Source organism: Charadrius vociferus, unplaced genomic scaffold (assembly GCF_000708025.1).
Source record: "Charadrius vociferus isolate BGI_N301 unplaced genomic scaffold, ASM70802v2 scaffold272, whole genome shotgun sequence".
NCBI lineage: Eukaryota > Metazoa > Chordata > Aves > Charadriiformes > Charadriidae > Charadrius > Charadrius vociferus.
In genome coordinates, this window is record NW_009647421.1 from 1,496,144 (window position 1) to 1,513,680 (window position 17,537).

Genomic DNA, 17,537 nt, shown 5'->3' on the forward strand with positions numbered 1-17,537 from the left:
TGGACCTCTCTTCTTCTCTGTTATTCCCAAGGGCCACCAGCACCTATTAGTGGCTTCCAGGTGAGCCTGCTATCTTGCTTGGCCCTTCAGAGAAAAGGCAGTTTGGCTCTTAACTTTGGAAGAGATTCAAAATAATTATGCTGCAATTATGAAAATATCAGGAAAGCGAAAAGAGGCCACGTCTAGGTAAGAGTCCACCTACAGTAGCATTCCTCATACAAAGTGATTGAAATTCAGCAATACATATCCAAAATTTGCAATGCACAGACTTAACACTTGATTTATTTTCCTGTTTTTCCAAACATTCTGGAACATAACGGTGAAGGCGGGTGTCTCCAAAACAGATCAAAGTTCCCTCAAGACCATCAGCAAAGTTGAAAGTTACCATAAATGCTGTATTCAGTGTAGCAGAATTTGAAAATATTTTACATAATCAATTAAAACTTTGAAAAGCAGAGAGAATCTTTTCTGAGTTCCAGAACAGACCAAAGTTCCAGCTGACACTAAAAAATCCAAGGATTTTTCCCCCTAAACCATGGCTGCATGTTATTGCTGTGACCAATTGGTTTTATTTTGAATTCTTTTGCTTTTATTCCCATACATCTAAAGCTGCTTTTATTCCCTATGTGATATCATCAGATGTTCAAGATTTAAAGTCTATGTCAGCAAAAAAACCAACAAGGCTTTCCATCTTTCACAATCTGATGTGCACCAACTCTCATTCAATAAAAGACCTGTCAGTAGCTCCATTATCAAGTACAGTAATAAGCTTAACTTTCTGTGTGCAGTTCTAAGCCACTTCCCATAGGGACTACACAAATGCTTCTTTGTTAAATCTTGATTCAAGATTATGGACTTTTTATCTGCAAACTGCGAGCTGCTTCAAAGTCTCTAGTACTGGAATCTTTGGTAATCAGATGAGTGACAATGCACAAAGTTGCAACTATGATGATTAGAGAATCATGACCATCTTACATAAGGCACAGAGCACACATGTGTGGATAGGTAATTTCACCCATCTAAAGAAAGAGCTATGTGCACCTATACTAAAAAAGTATTACAGGGTAACTGCATGTTATCTGAAACAACCAATTTTTCCACATGACTCATATAATTAATTAAATCACCATGAACTGCGGAACTGGGTTCTTGTGTGATGAGTTGTATCATTAGTTCCCACAGCTTTCAGAATTACCTTGATTTTATTTTTTTATATTTTTTTAAAAATACTACAGTGCAGTTAGATACATCAACAAGATTCAGGCACTTTGTAAATCTGAAAAAGGTTTTGTGCCTGTACTTTTCATATATATTTCTCAAAATTGTTTACAATTCAAGTACTGTTACTCTTTGTTTGGCACTAGCAGCAATATTTACAATTGCATGAACAGAGGTAAATATAAGAGGGTGCACCTAATTTATACAGTCCATTTCCCTTCCATTAGAGACCTTCCTCTTCCTAAAATCAAATTAAATGGTATTATGCATTAGCAGAAAGTAATCAAATTGTACTTTATTTTACCAGAAAGACTACATTGTTGACCTTTTTATTTTGATTAAAAAAATAACAGGAATGCATGTGATGAAATTCACCAGTAATCTATTTGACTTACAAAATGTTCAACTGCATTATAAGTCAAAAATGTAAAAAAAATATTTTAAACTGCTATTTAATCCTCTTTCTTTTCTCTTAAAGACATGATTTTAAGATGTGTCTTATTTCTGTACTCTAAAGGCAATTTTTCAATTATAATTATATAAGAAACAAATATAAAGAAAGAACATTCATGCAAGGTATTTTTTCTGCATTCATGTTTGCACACGCACGTACAGTTATGGTTAAACGCATACAAGTGCAAACACATGGCTGTCGGCAAACCCCTATACATAAAATCACAAAAAGATTTTGTGCAGATACAAAGCCAGTAGTATCTTTGAGCCTCTTTTACAGAACGCAGGCAAAACCTCACTGGTCATAAATCATAGCTTATAAGAAAATATGGATTGCAGAGGGAATAGAGACCTCAATGAATTAGGTTTCTTTCAGTCTGCAGTCTCTGTTAGGTGCAAGGTGTACTTGTATATTTATTGGCTAAAGGACGAAACAGATTTATTTTTTTCTTCTTTTTTCTTAGTAACAACATTTGATCAGAATGGTTTCCTAATTATCTGACAAGAACACAGCATTGTAGAGAAAACAAATTCTGTTTATATAAAATTGTTGAACTACATTAGGAAAAATAAAGAACTGATTTGTCCCTAAACTACCAAAGAGAAACAAAAGAGATAATTTAAGTATCCAAAGTGAACTCTGTGGGTATTTTATATATGTATTCTTCCAGTGACAGACACAAGCATCGCTTCAAGTATTTACAGGCAAAAAATTCAAGATTTGTATTGAGTAATTATACCGATTAGTAGCTGCTGAAAGTATCACCCCAAATAAAGCACCTCTTTTTTTACTGAAAATTCCCTATCAACACGCTTTTCTACTTTCTCAGCATACATAAGAATTGCCCCGATCTGAACACTCTCATGCAGATCCAGAAAGAAAGAACAAAGTCCTCCATGGAGTTACTCAAGTACAGGGGTCAAAGGACTCCTCTCATGTGTCGGTGCCACAAGATTCAACACAAAACACACCATCAGTCACTCTGATTGACGAATGTGATGTAACTAAAATGCACAAATCAAGGAAAACAGACTGAAATTTTAAATACGTTACTGTGCTCATTTTTCCTTAAAAAAGTAGCTCCAAATAACTTTCCATTTAGTGTGGTCTTTATGCCTGGCCATCTAAGGTATCTGAAGGATACCATGTTCCCAGTCAGCAGTTCTGGCTTCCTCTGTGCAACCAAGTTCCTAAAACTTAGATACAGCAATGTCACTTTAGGACATCATTAGTTATGACCCTGACTCCCGAAGTTTGGGTCTGGAAATAGCTTCCAAACTCTGTTACATTGGTTTTGTTTGTCCTTAACATTAATCAAGAAAAAACAATACACTAAGTCAGACAACAAAGTCTTATGGTGGTAGAAGAAAATATACAGACCCAACTGTAGACTAACAGTAAAGTTTACATTCCACTGCTATTTTCCACTTCATTGTTCAAAAGGGGTACAAATCTCTGCTTCTATGGAAATTGCAGGGATTCATATGAAAAGTGGGAGGAGTATAGGAGAAGTACAGTACACATAATCTGGGATTTTTTGCACCAGACCAGCAACTGGTTTAAGTTAATTATGCTATGCATCCTTGTGGTTTACCCACATGAAAATATAGCAATATCCAAGCAGCCAAAAGAACTTTTTACTTTTTTTTCTAATACCCCCACTGGTTTAAAACAAAGCTATAGGCAACACTGTCACTGACTTTTAATGATATTTCAAGCTAACTGCAAAAAGAAAGCAAATACAATTAATTCACAAGGCACTATTTTTTTTTCCTCTAAATAATAAGTTAATAAGTTAAAAGGAAATAGTGAAAAAATTGCTCATGGCCTAAGGAAAAATTCAATGTGATAAATATGCAGCATAGAAAGCTCCTGACGGGAAAAGCCATTGGTTGGCTAACCAAGAAATAGAAAGTTCTTTTTATGATTATTTGTTAACATTTGTTCATTTCCAAATTTATTACGTTCCAGGTTCAGTTCAAATGCAAAAATAATACACATTTCTTCTTCTCACAAATACACTACTGCATTAAGATCTGAGTTGCACTCATGGTTATGAAAAGGACAGAACCAAAGTTGACTCACGAGCTCACCAAAAGAGGTAACAAGGTCAATGACCACACAGTGTGATTTGTGAGATTTGGGTTGGGCATCAGAAAAAAAGTATAAAACTCTTTAGAAGTGTAAGTGCAGCACTGAACCATTGTCCAGAGATGTAGTAGAACCTTTGTTCCTGAAAGTCTTCAAGAAATAGCCAGGCAGAGCCACAGTGGACCCGATCCAGCCCCACTGTGAGTGTAAGTCTGGACAGGATGACTCACAGAGGTCCCTTTCAACCAAAATTTCTATGATTTTTTGATCATACCATGTAAATACTTTGGCTAATGTTCATGTTCAATCTCTAATGCAGCAAGACCTACATCTTTGACAAATTTTTACTAATCATAAATGAGCTGATGAACAACTCTAATTTCATCCTTGATGTTTTAGTTTCCTGGTTACTTGCTAAACTTCAGCAGAATAATTTTTTAAAAAGCAAGTAGTTATTCTAGGATGCCTTCTTTGTATGTGAGTAAGCAGACAACTTAAGAAACCTGACAGATGCTTAAACTGAGAAAATGCTTTCGTTTTAGATGCATTAACTCAGGTACCCAAAAAGCAAGATGCACAAACTAATGAGTTGGGAAAACACAGGCACTTGACAAGTTTGTGACAATTACCATTTTTAAAAAAAGGGCTATAGTGTTTTTAAACATAAATTTGACACTAGCCTATTATTACTGATGTAAGCCTACAGATTTAGTGAAGGAACATATATGCTTCCTCTCTTGAAGCAGAGACAGATGCTGCTACCACATACTCAAATTAAAATGATTTACACAAAACATAAGCCACAATTTCAGTGCTTTCAAATTTCAGTAATATTGAAAATTTCTTTTGCATTTCACCTTTATTCTAACATCCATACGTGGCAGAACTACTAAGTTCCTAAAGTTCCTGAGTTCCTAAAAGATAACATACTTGCACCATGTATAAAAAATTCTATTAAAATCTTTAAAAAAACTCAACATTGACCTGGACGAAAACGAAAAAGTACTAATAACTTCAGGTTACTGAAAGGTTTTAGAAGTTTGTGAAACTGGATCATTATATCTAGCTAATAACATTCCAAATATTTGTATTCTTTCTGAAAGTATCTAAACAGGTTGACATAATGGAAGTTTTCTCATTTATCAGTTACAAAATATGTATAAAAATGAACAAAAATTTAAAAAGACATATATATAAAAATTGTTTTCTTGCATTATTCACAAATTCCCTTTATCCACTTTTATTCCTTTCCTTTTGCCCTAATAAACTTGTACCTTTATATTTTTGGACATAATTTACTATGCTTCTGTTTTAGGCATCTTGTACTCGTGAAATAATATGGTTCAGTATGTACAGCTAAAAATTAGGGGCGATGCCACCAAGCCAAAGAGAACTGCAAATAAACCAATCTTGTTGTCTGAGTGTTTTAGAAAGACACCTGACATTTCAAAAGCTAAAATGGTCCCACTTGACTTATGAGGAACTAAAATACTTAAAAAAAATTAAAAGCTACTTTAAGACTAATTTTTTATAGAAAACTCTTCAAATATTTGAAGCTGACCAAACTAAAATTTTGATGTATATTTATTTGTTTTTGACATCACAGTAATTACTTGCCTTTCAGATTATTTATGAAGTTAATCATGTCCCCTACATCAGTAATAGAACAGTTTCTACACTCTGTTGTACTGTTATGTGGAAAGAGTTTACAGTTTACAAAGACAACAGGAACGTCTTTGTATACTTCATTACGGAGGTAAAAATCAAATGTTTTTGTCGCAGCAAAGCTAACACCACAATTAAAGGAATGCAGAGCAGAAGTACCACTCATTCCACTTAATTACCTAACATAAAATATATTTTGGAGGCATGCTCTGTTCTTAGACAAGTTGATAAAAAAAAAAGTTATTAGAATTTTTATTACTGTTTTTGCTGTTGACTCATAATTCATGTTTCAAACTAATATGTATTAAAAAAATTATACAGTCCTTACTTCTTGATATTTAAATATTTGCCCACAGATGGCATACTTAAACATAACAGATCTATTCATGTACATACATAATGAGGCCTCGGTAATGTGCCATGGCGCAGAGATGCATTAGATTTAGAATTTGAATCTCCTTTCCATTCTTAAAGACATTTAACCATTGAACTGTTTTTATTAAGCATTTTAATTTTTTATTAAAAAAGTAAGTCTCTAAAACAATACAAACACATATTGCTGTGGTATTAGCCACTTGGTTTTATTTCTGTTCTAGTGAACTACATCAGTATCTTAATCAGTATCTTTTCAGGCATTTAAAGAAAAAAAATTGTTTCTAGGTATTCCATCTTTTCATACAACCCCTGAAACTACAGAAATGATTAAAAGAAAAGACTAATTTTTTTCTTAAATTTAGCCATTCAAAATAATTGCATTATTAGTACCTCCATGACGTATTTCATATATTTTTTTAAGGCAGGCAGACAGTCAGATTATGTACAAAATGGATGTTCCCTTCAATAATCTGAGTATTACTGGAATTCAACAAATAGCTAAGAGAAGTTACAAAATAGAATATAGAAAGACAATCCTACCACCAAAAAATAATATTTTTAAAGTCTTAACTTAGTTTGAGCAACTATGTTGAAACAACTATATTACTCACGAGGAAATTTAAACAGTTTAAGTGCTCTGAATGGAAATCTCCCTTATGGATGCTGCCTGAAGAAAATTATCAGTTTTACTTAGGTAAACACTTACACTGAAGTAACATACTAATTTTAAATTGCAATTTGTTAAAATATATTTTATAGTGCATTAAAAAGGGGATCATAAAACCGGCTCCTAGAATTTAGAAGAAAAAAATTACAACTACAACAACTACAAACTAGCACAGTCACTTTAAAATGTGGTGCAACTCTTCGCTTGTACAATTGTATATATCAACTAGAGTTTCGTATCATAACTGATTAAACGGAAAAATACTTGGTAAATTCCATTATTTTTCTTTTGAATTCTGTTTTCTCTCACTTAAGAAAAACACAAGTGCTGCTTTTAAATTTAGAATTATGAGAGGAACCCTTAAATAATCCCTACTGAGACTAATACTAGGTTTTATAGTAATAATTTTAAATATAGCTAATGTATGGATTTTTTGAAGTATACTGGTGATTGCTACTCAACAAATAAAGTGGTTAGGGGCAAATTTTAAATGAATTTAAAAGTTTAATGAATTAAATCTAAAACTGTACTATAGCAACAGTGTGTTAATGTGAGTCATTATTGGTGTTTGTCAGAAAGTATTAAATGTTTAAAACGTTTACATTAAATTATATTCGAACCAAACCAGAAATAGATTCATGTTAAATACAAGTTCCACAGTTGTTTTTATCAAGTAAATCTACCTCTGACAGTCAAATGTTCTGTTGGGAATGGTATTCTCCATTGCAGTGTAAAATTAACAGATACTATTTGAAATGAAAGATAAGACAAAAATGTAAAGTGACAATACATTTATTTGGTAGTTTGGCGGGGATGTGTGTGTTACCAAAATACATAAAAAAATTGTAATGACTAATCTTCATAATATGATTATAATTACATAGTTTACATGTAAGTATGTATTTGCACTTTAAATCACTCTTGAGCTGCAAACAACAAGGTTTTTGATATAATTTCAAAAATATTTTTGCTGTGTGGTAGCTCACTGAAAAGGCACCTAGTACACCATTTTCAATACAGAGGTTAACATGAGCACTGAAGGAATAAAGCTTTATGTTATTTTTTAAAGGTCACATAAAACAGAAAATACAAATATCACAAGAGAACAGAAGCTGGGTCCTGGGTCAAATGAAAGTTCAGTATTATAATATAGTTTCCTAACACAGTAAATACAGCAAATGAATAAACAAGAACCTGAAAATGTATTTCTGGCAACACAGGCAGAGGTTGTGGCCATTTTAGTTTTTGTTATATCAGAAATACGTTTTGTGTTTTGGTACTCAGAAATCAGGTGCATTTTTCCAAAGATTAACTGAAGCACCTCTCTCTAGAGATAAAAAAGGACAAAATTAAACTTCCTATTATGACTGACAAACTAGTGTGAAGTTTGTCTCCAAAGAATCGAAATAACTGCCCAAACCACTAAGTTCCCCACAGAAGAAATTAAATTAAAACAACAGTACCTGTGGATCTCTCTACAAGACAAAACAAACCCAAAGTACAACACATCTCCATTTTCCACATTTAGAACAACCAACTGGGAACAAAGTGTGTACAAATCACCGGCTTCTGCTCTGTTCATCTTGATGATTCAAAAGTGCACCTACATGCAGCTTCCTCCAATTGGCAATTATACTACATTATTTTTAGGAGTACACGTTAAGGGGGACAACCCACCTTCTAGTATGACAAGAAATACTTTTGAAGTTTGTATCATCTCATTGCTCAAAGAGAAAATAATTTACCGTGTACTGTAGGACAAAGGGTTTGCAACTATCTGCTATTTCAGAAATATTCTATTGTAGTAATTTATCTCATTGTATGGGTCTTGAAGATGCATGGTGGTTTCTGAAATCAGCTCCTAAAGAAAACTAACTGCATGGAATTTTAGTGACCTTCGGAACACTGATAAAATTTACATGAAGAAAATTTCTATTTAAATAGTTATGAATTACATATGGTGCTGATGTATTGTTCAAGGGCTCTTTTCTCCTTCAGGAATTACTTTTGATAAAGTTTTAATTTGACTTTTTCTTATTAACAATTTCTACTGAAAACTCCACACAGGTGGAGTTAGCTATTCACTACTTGAACACTTTTAACAGAACTAAAGAAGATGTCCTCTCATAGGGTTCCAATCCCAAAATACATGAGTATACAGCTATCTTTCCTCACATTAACAATCCTTTTGGTTTCAACACCAACAGGATCCCTTCTGGAAATAAAATTGTCAATATGTGCAAGGCTGTACATGAACAACTACTCCAAACTAAAACAATATAAAAGGAATATAAAAAATCAGTATAAAAAAGCTGAAAAATTTCCTTACAAAAGCTGTATACTCTATCTTTTTTTCTGCTAGCTAGACAGAAATGCACAGAAGTTCTGAAATATGTGAAAAGACTGCAAATCTTCACTCTGCACATTCAACATAAACAGTAATGCCATTTAAATAGAGGAAGGGATAGTAAGTTATAATGTGTATTGCTGCTTTTTTAAACTATATAAAAGTCTGTAATTCATCTCTGTTGCTAGAATAAGCTTTCACTGATCCTCATTAATTTCCAGAGTTTCTACAGAAATATTTGCTTCAGAACTGTGAAAGAACGAACATTTAAATATAAAAGCAAACAAAACCGCTTTACTATCTGCCAGAGATTTTGCCAAAGGAAGTAAGTATCATTAATGCATACAACAGGGTACAGATCACTTACCACCTACTTATTCTTCAGGTAATTAATTACTACAGTCTATTGGAGTTAAAGTTGCAGCCTATCCATGGAAAATGAACCTTAAAACTAAGCCTAAAAGACCCTCAAAATTTGGCACTAAACATCAACAATCCTACTGATTTACTTCAGTGAGTTCAGGTTTCTGAATAATTAAGTGACGGAACAAAAAAATAGAGAGAAGACACTTTTGTGGAAAGGAAGAAAAAATAAGTTTATAAGAAAGCAATATATATATATTCTTTTTCTTTCTCATGTATATAGCAATAAATATATAACATAATTAGATAATACAATACCACCATTTTATACACACACAGACATACATATATACATAACATACATAACCACTAGAGAAGGTAACAGAAGCCCTGGCCCTTAGAAGATTATCTGTACACTTACGCACAAGTATAAACATAGTTCTCAGTGTGATGACTGTTTGTATGCATTTGGTCATTAAAAGACTACAAAAGAGAAAGAAATACACACAGGATAGGAAAGCATAATAGGAGAAAGATTGATTCTGAGAAGAAGGGAAACTTGGAACTCAATACACCAGCAATTCAAAATAATTTTGAAATAGAAAATGAAAGCTGTATTTATTTAAATGATATCAATTAAGTAGGAGATTGCAAACAGTAGTATGTGAGGATGAAATCTTGTTAACTCTAAAATGTATTTACTACCTGTTCCATTCTGTCTATCCGTAAGTGCTGCATTTATGCCCCCAAAATGTATTTCCCTTACAAGTAATACTGTACAAAAGACCTGGTGTTTAAAAAACAGATTTAAAAAGGCTAAAATTAAGAAATAAATAGTTTTAGTGAGATCAAGGATTAGAGAGATCTGCTAAACCCAGTGAGAAGCAGAAACGGAACATTATTTTATGAGGAAATACTCACAGTATGCTTATTCTTTATGATTTACATGACGAATGCTAAATATTGGAGAGAAAACTCAAGCGACTGTCATGGGATTTATCTGTATTATTCAGTGGGAAGATCTGATCCCCTGATAATTAAAATACTCTATTTTAAAATAGAAAGCATATGTAGCTTAAATATTAAAACATTAGAGTTTAACAGCATCCTGGAAAACTATTTTAACATTGTTAGCTGTATCTCAATTCACAGAAAAAATCCATAATCTAGTTACGAAGAAAAAAATGCAGCTTACACTTATGTTTTGTCTTGTGACAGTTGGACTTGACTTACTATAAACACTATCTTATTCCTCCTGACATCTACTTCTAACAGCTATGTCCCATCTATAACATTTAAAAATAAAACCTATATAATTCATTATAGTTTGCCAAAACTTGTTTTATGCTTCAGCAAACACCCTCATAGAAGAAAAACCTTTTAAAAAAATCATGTGTCCTCAGAGACACTAAATATATCAGTAAATGGTGAAATGAAAAAGGAATACTCACAATTTTAGAAAACAAAAATGCTACATGTCTAGAGAGCTCTTTTGTAATATTTGGAATCTTTAAGCTATCAGCAAAATACCACAGTTCACCTCAGGTCCTTGTGCCAAGCATTTCATCTGAAAAGCTTTGTGCAATTACTTTACAGATAGAAATAGACTTTTTAAGTTAAGCAAAATCCAGAACTACTAGGTAATGGAAATTCTACATGACAACTGTTGAGACAACTGTCATCTTCTGCAGGTTACTTGACAGGAATCGTTATGAGATAAACATATTAACCAAACCGTGCTAACCGCACTCCTATTAATAACATTTTGGGTACTTTCATTTTTCAGATATTTCTTAAGTGATTTTTCATGGTGCAGCTGTACAAAGTTCTGATTTTGAACACTTCCTTCCAAGCTTTTTTAAAAACATTTGTTTTGTTTGTTTTGAGTGGTGGTGTTTGATTCATTTTGGGTCTTTTTGTTTTTCTTCTTTTTTCTCTTAGTGGAAGCCTACAATTTAAAGCTTGCCTTGAAATGTCTTTTTGCACATCCAGACAAAAACCAGTGGTCTGGCTACTTTTCTAAAGTGGAAGTAAAGCCTTAGAGACTTTAATCTTTCATTACTGGTAATAATGCAGTTTTTAAGTAATTCTTAGTAAATTTTCACTTAACATTACTGCAAGATCAGACCCTTCAAACATCTACTCCTGTTTCACAGGCTAGTTTCATCAAATCTTTTCATCTTTGAACACAAAATCTCATGTGTTTCAAAGTACATAGCACTCTGCACCATTACAAACATTATAAGTAATAATTTACTTAAAACAAGTTCCCAGTACTAAGGATACCAATAAAACCCAGAACTAGAGCATAAAATTGAAAAGACAGTTGCACAATTCTGTGTGTGCTTGCTGCCCTAGCTCACTACTATACATCTTCACGTCAACCTAATTCATTTGACACAGCCTCCTCACAGCTGAGAAAGCCTAGCTTTCTTACTAGTTCTTAGTAAAAGCTTAAATACAAACCCCCTATGTTTAAGTAAAGTTAAGGTTGTGACACAGATCAACAAAAGGCAGGAAATTCAAAGATAACACTGACAAACCATGCTTAATTCGTGATTGTTTAACAAAAGGGCAAAATGATATGAGGAAATAATGTCAGCTTTAACTTCACTCTGCCTGTGTTCTTAGGCAAACAAGGGCTTATCTCAAAGATTATACTAATTCAGTCTCTCCTGTCAGTTTAGGTACATTTTAGTGATTATTTAGCATTTAACAATGTGATGGATGTAAAGGAACTTTTAAACTCATTTTCAGCATCCTAGCAAGTTACACTGTAATAAACATCAGTAATTAAAAACGGATTTTTAGAAAATGATGCTAGACAAACATAAACAAAGATACCATTCTATAAATTTTTCAGAAGTAAACAAAATATACTTTTTGTATACAAAAAACCACAGAATTAACTATTTTGTACTGTAACATGAAGTAGAGCAATATATTCTTTTCTTTTTCACAAGTTAACAACCTTATAATACAACTTTTTTTTGGGCAGCAAAATGTCAGAGAAAGTAATGCTGCCTATGGCTACATTATTAGGGTATTGCGGGTTTTAATTAATCTTTTAGGCTTCAAAATAAAATTAAGTATTTTAGTGTGTTTTAAAAATACTAATTGCATATAAGCATGTCTGTCTGGTAGTTTTGTATACTGTCTTTTTGTAGAAATCGGAACAAAAGAATGAAATGAATAAAATGATGAAGTTCACATTTCACAGTCTTTGCTACAGTGCATGAAATTACCTCACACATACCTACCTATTGCATTAATTGCAGGGCAACAATCACAGTTTTTGCTTTAATTACTTCCTTATTTGCTGCAATTATTATTATTATTTTTGCTTAATTAATGTCTAAAATAATTACAAATTTTGTTGGAAATTAGCAATATAACTTATTTTTTTTCCAGTTGAATTGCTAAGTAATTATGATCTTGTCCCAGTGGCCAAAACTCTGCTAACTGCTGTAGTCTCAAAAATTGCTGAACAGTTTCAAAGAGGGCTTTAAAAATCCTGCATCTGTAGTCCATGCCTGCATCTGAACTCCATCAAGTTGCAAGAAATCTGGTTACCAGCTCTAGGTATGTTTTAAAAATTGAGTGTAAAAAATGTGTACAGTTACAATTTAAAATTGGTGTCAAGATTTTAATTTCCAAAGGAAGGACAATTGTGTTTCACCCTCAGGATTATCAAACAAAAAAGCACAGTTGCATATGGCTGTATGGTCCCACCCAGCCACAGCCTCAGAGAGCTTCAGATACTACTTACCTACTTCTTGGTGGACCCTGAACAACTATCAATGTAAAGTTGTAAGTCTTTGTAAGACCACAGGAGACCACCTGAATGAACCCACAAGTCATGTACGTGCTTCTCAGCTGATTTCCTCTACTTTGCACAAATACAAAGGTGCGGAGGACATGAGGGCTTGAAAAGCATTTGAAGAAGAGAATGGCTGCTCTTTTCTATTTGTAGAAGAGAGGCAGCTTCTTTGATAAAGGAAGTTCAACAACAAATTGACCTTACAGCACTGTAATGAGCTCAATTTTTTAACTTAACAGCACCACAACCAAATGTGGGAAAGTCTTCCACTGAAGTACCAGGAAATACATGAAAAAGGAAGCAAGTAAAAGGGTGAAGCCTGGCTCCAACCTGCAGCATTCTTGTTAAACTCATTAATATTCACTTGCTATCACATTTTTAATCTAAGGCAAAGTTTTTACTTCCTTATAAAGCATAAATTATACTTATAAATTCTACTTTGCTACTGTTTATTTTGCATTTTCAATTCAGATATCACAAGCAGATGAATATATTTGTCAGGCTGGCATGCTGAGATATGCTGAAGATTATAATGATAATCAATTAATCTTAATAATGTATCAAAAATCAGTCAGTATCACAGCTGTTTTGCTGGATGTCTTACTGATCCTTATTAGCATAAATAGGCAAATTTTAAAGTGAATACTAAACCCTAGTGTCGACACTACCAACTGAAGATGTTCTCGAAGTCCCAGTAACTGACTGCAATAATGTTGAACGACTGCAGAAGCCAACACATTAGTGACAAGAAAGCCTTAGGCCACAGAAGTCAACAGCTCAGGTTGGATGACTATGGTTGCCAAGCTAATCATCCAAACTCTGCCTGTACTCTCCACTCATTCATTCTGTGAAACACATTTCCCACTTTTCATCTAGCTATGGACACTTCCTTTCCCCTCTCTCCATTCTTTCATAAGCAAGACTTCCCCTATCCTCAGCTGCTTTACTTCAGTTTCTCAGTGTCTGTTTCCCTACTTTTGGGTGAAATCATGTTTACCTCTCAATAAATGCAGCCAATAAAGGGCAAAATCAGTTTTAGAAATTATTGTTCCTCAAGATGTGAATTCCATTATTCCCATGATATTTCCTTCTACATAGGTTGTTGAAATCAAAAGGGAGAAAAGTACAGCTAGTAGATCTATAATACACAAATGGAGAGTTGCACTTCCAACTGAGGCCCTGCACCTCTGACCCTATAGCAGTGACAGGAAACACCTTCATTGTCACTTTGCGTTCTACATACAACTCCTCTCCTGAATTTCCAGCAGACAGTCTCCCTTTCACAAATCCACAAATTCATCAGTAACAAGTGGTATCAAGCCAAGAAAATCTGTTTTCAACTTTGGCAAGATCAGTTCTGCACATGGAAGTACAAACAACTGCAGACCAGAGAAAACCGTGGTATAGGCCCATGCTCCCTCTCCTCTGCCATGACCCAAAGCTCCCACAAGTGCTACAGCTGTATTTTGAGCTCATGTTCAAATACTGTGGACATCAGGCGAGCTGAACTCTGCAGACCAACATACCCTTGAATGCACCCAGGCAAACCCCAGTGAAGTGCAAAATCTGAAGGGGAGAATAAAAGAACGAGTCTGTGACTCATTTAAAGGTAATTTATCACTTTGACACAGTAATTTTTTATAAAATCTATGGAGTAAAAAGTTAAAACAAAAATAGAGTGAATAAGAAACAAAATAATCAGAAAACCTGAGATGCACATCTCAAAGGTACAGTTTGTAAATCCTACTGAAATTTGGGCATGTAAGTGGGAGACAGACATTTGAGAATTTGGCCTTACTGCAGAAATAAGTGTCTTATTTGAGGTTAGTATCTTATTTGAAAAAAACAAACCCAGATAAAACAAAGCAGCCTCTGCAAACACACTCAAGTGGTATCAGACAGAAAGCCTAATTCCTAAGGTGCTCCTCTCTATTTTGTCATAATGGCATTTTTACGGGATCATAAAGTTCCTTCAAATTGCATGGCCTACAATAGGCAATCAATCCACACTCATAGTTGCTTAGTTGTGCTTTTACAGCATCTAGAAATGCACATGTATTTTTGGATTTTCCTCAAACACTTTCCTGGTCTCCAGGACATTTCAAAGGGCACTCTACCTAGTCTGCCCAGTAACTGTCAATTCTATAAGGAACACTTTGCAGCACATATGTATACTGACTTTCATACTTCCAACCACAAATATTTTTAAGCATGTCAAAAACTTTTTGTATATTTCCTTTTTTTATGGATAAAGGTTCCGAAATTTTTTATCTATACATTTCCAAGACTTATTTTCGTACGAGTCCCTGTGAAAAGCTAATAGAGCTCAATCTTCATAAAAACAAAGATATAGGTATGTCACATACCATAGTCAGTGATCTTACAGGATACTAAATACAGCTCTTTCAGGTTCCGGCCTTCTTTGGCAATCACCTCCACACATCTGGAAGACACATATGGTAAAATCACAGTTAAAAGAAAATATATCATTTTTAAATAGCTAAAGCACAATCCACAAGTGTAATGTACTTCATTTTGTGAATTCTTCCATTCAATTCACTAAAAATGCATATGGCTACATGTATACACTGGAGACAAATATTATTTTACATTGAATGCTTTTATATCAATATTCCCATAAGTCTTTGAATACGTGAGTTGCTTGAAATATATACAGACAAGTCCTTTGGAAAATAATACAAATCTGAATTTCCATTTCTTCATTACATTGGAAAGTTTCTATTACAAGACTTAAGGTTTGAAAGCTTTCTTCTAAGGAAGAACTATAAATGCACTGTAATAAGGACAAAAGATAAGCAAATGTAATACTAAATTCATGTTTGTATTTCTTCAGTGATTATTGCAGGAGTCAGCATTCATCAGTTCATGAAATGCTACATGCCATTGATGTTCCAATATGTTGCTAGAGAAGCTTGTACAGAGCAGAAGACAGCTCATTTGTTTGCCTTGTCACAACTATGATGAATTTGCAATGAAACACATAAGTTTTTTTCTGTTAATCTCCTTGTTTGATTTCTTGTAAGCAAGAAAATTAATATGAAAACTAAAATTGTCTTGTAAAAAAGGAGCTTATCATATACTTGCGACCAGGTCTATATTAATGTTATGTTTACAACTGCATTGTTTATAGTGTATCACTCAATAACATAGTTCATAAACTATACTTTCAGTCCCATTAATGCCAAATGCATCATTGTTCATTAGATCAGCTAACATGACTACTGTGCTATTCTCTACATAGAGACATTTTTTAAAGTGTATTTTATAGGATAAATCATAAGAATTTCTTCTGATCCAATATATTCCTCTTTAATTTTCAGATTATCTACTCTGACTCTTAAATCAACCCTCCTACAGTATACAAAATTAAATTACTTGCCACTATTAAAAAAAAATAGGTATTGCTAAATTTATCATAACTTATGGAAAATACACCTACACCCTCAGGGACATTTTTCCTCCACTTACCACCACCAATAGATTTAACTGTTCATGCTGCCAATTTTAGATTTTGAAAGCAACCACCTAATTCTTACAGTAACACAATAACTGAATGATAGCCCTTCATATCTATTTGTCCCCTCTCTGCTTACTTCTTCTAAAATCTAGAATGAAAATTCACTACTACTAATAAAACAGCATGCCTCTGACAGACTACCTTAATCATTGTTCTTTTATCACTATCATAAATTTTCAACCCTTGAAAACTGTGAAAGCCTAATATTTAGAAAATTTTTGCAATGCTTGTCATTGGAAAAAGATTGGCTTACTTTATGAATACACAAAAGAAGAAGAGAAATATTTAACACGGTAACCCCTGACATGGAAGAAAACCAGCGCAAACCTCCAGGTTCGATACTTGTTTAAACCCACAACTCTGCTGAGAAGATTAGCAAGCATGACAATTATTTTTCTTTGAAAAGTTACACCAGGACGATGCTTTTTAATATAAACTAACCTCTAAACTATACGTTTTCATGAGGTTATTTTCCTAAAAATCAGGTAAGACTTAGAGCATTAAACACACTCTACATATGTGGAAAACTTCTGTTACTGTAAGACGTGATTTTGAACAAGATACTAGTTTTTGTTAAGTGGCTTATCGAGATCAACTAGGCTATGAGAAAGATTTTTTACTATTCCAGAAAAAGACGAGAAATTACAAAATAGTAACAAGATTTTATTGCTAATATTAGTAATATGAATAAATAGAAGATCATTATCCTGTATTTTAGTAGGCAGTATGTTCATTAGACATCTCAGCAAATAACTGAAGAGTGAATGGACATTGCAGTTAAAAGAAGCTTTTATTAATTCTTATTGTATATATCATTTAGCAGTGTATTGAGATTATGAAACACTTCTTACCTTGAACAAAAATTCTGAACCTAGAAAAATATTTTGATACTTTTACCTAATGACTACAAGTTTTCAAATTATTTGTGATAACTTTTGCTTACTGAGAGACAATTACTTGATCAAAAATACAATACATAAATCAGCATTTAACCATAGC

The 17,537-nt window shown here is 33.3% G+C and overlaps 1 protein-coding gene across 1 annotated transcript in view; it reads right to left on the reverse strand.

The window, feature by feature from the left end:
* Positions 1-17,537, reverse strand: part of FBXL17 (F-box and leucine-rich repeat protein 17) — a 275,618-nt gene that overhangs the window by 78,834 nt on the left and 179,247 nt on the right. The window contains exon 7 of the mRNA XM_009880482.1: positions 15,367-15,443. Within this exon, the coding sequence (XP_009878784.1) occupies positions 15,367-15,443 (77 nt within the window). The remainder of the gene's footprint in view (positions 1-15,366; positions 15,444-17,537) is intronic.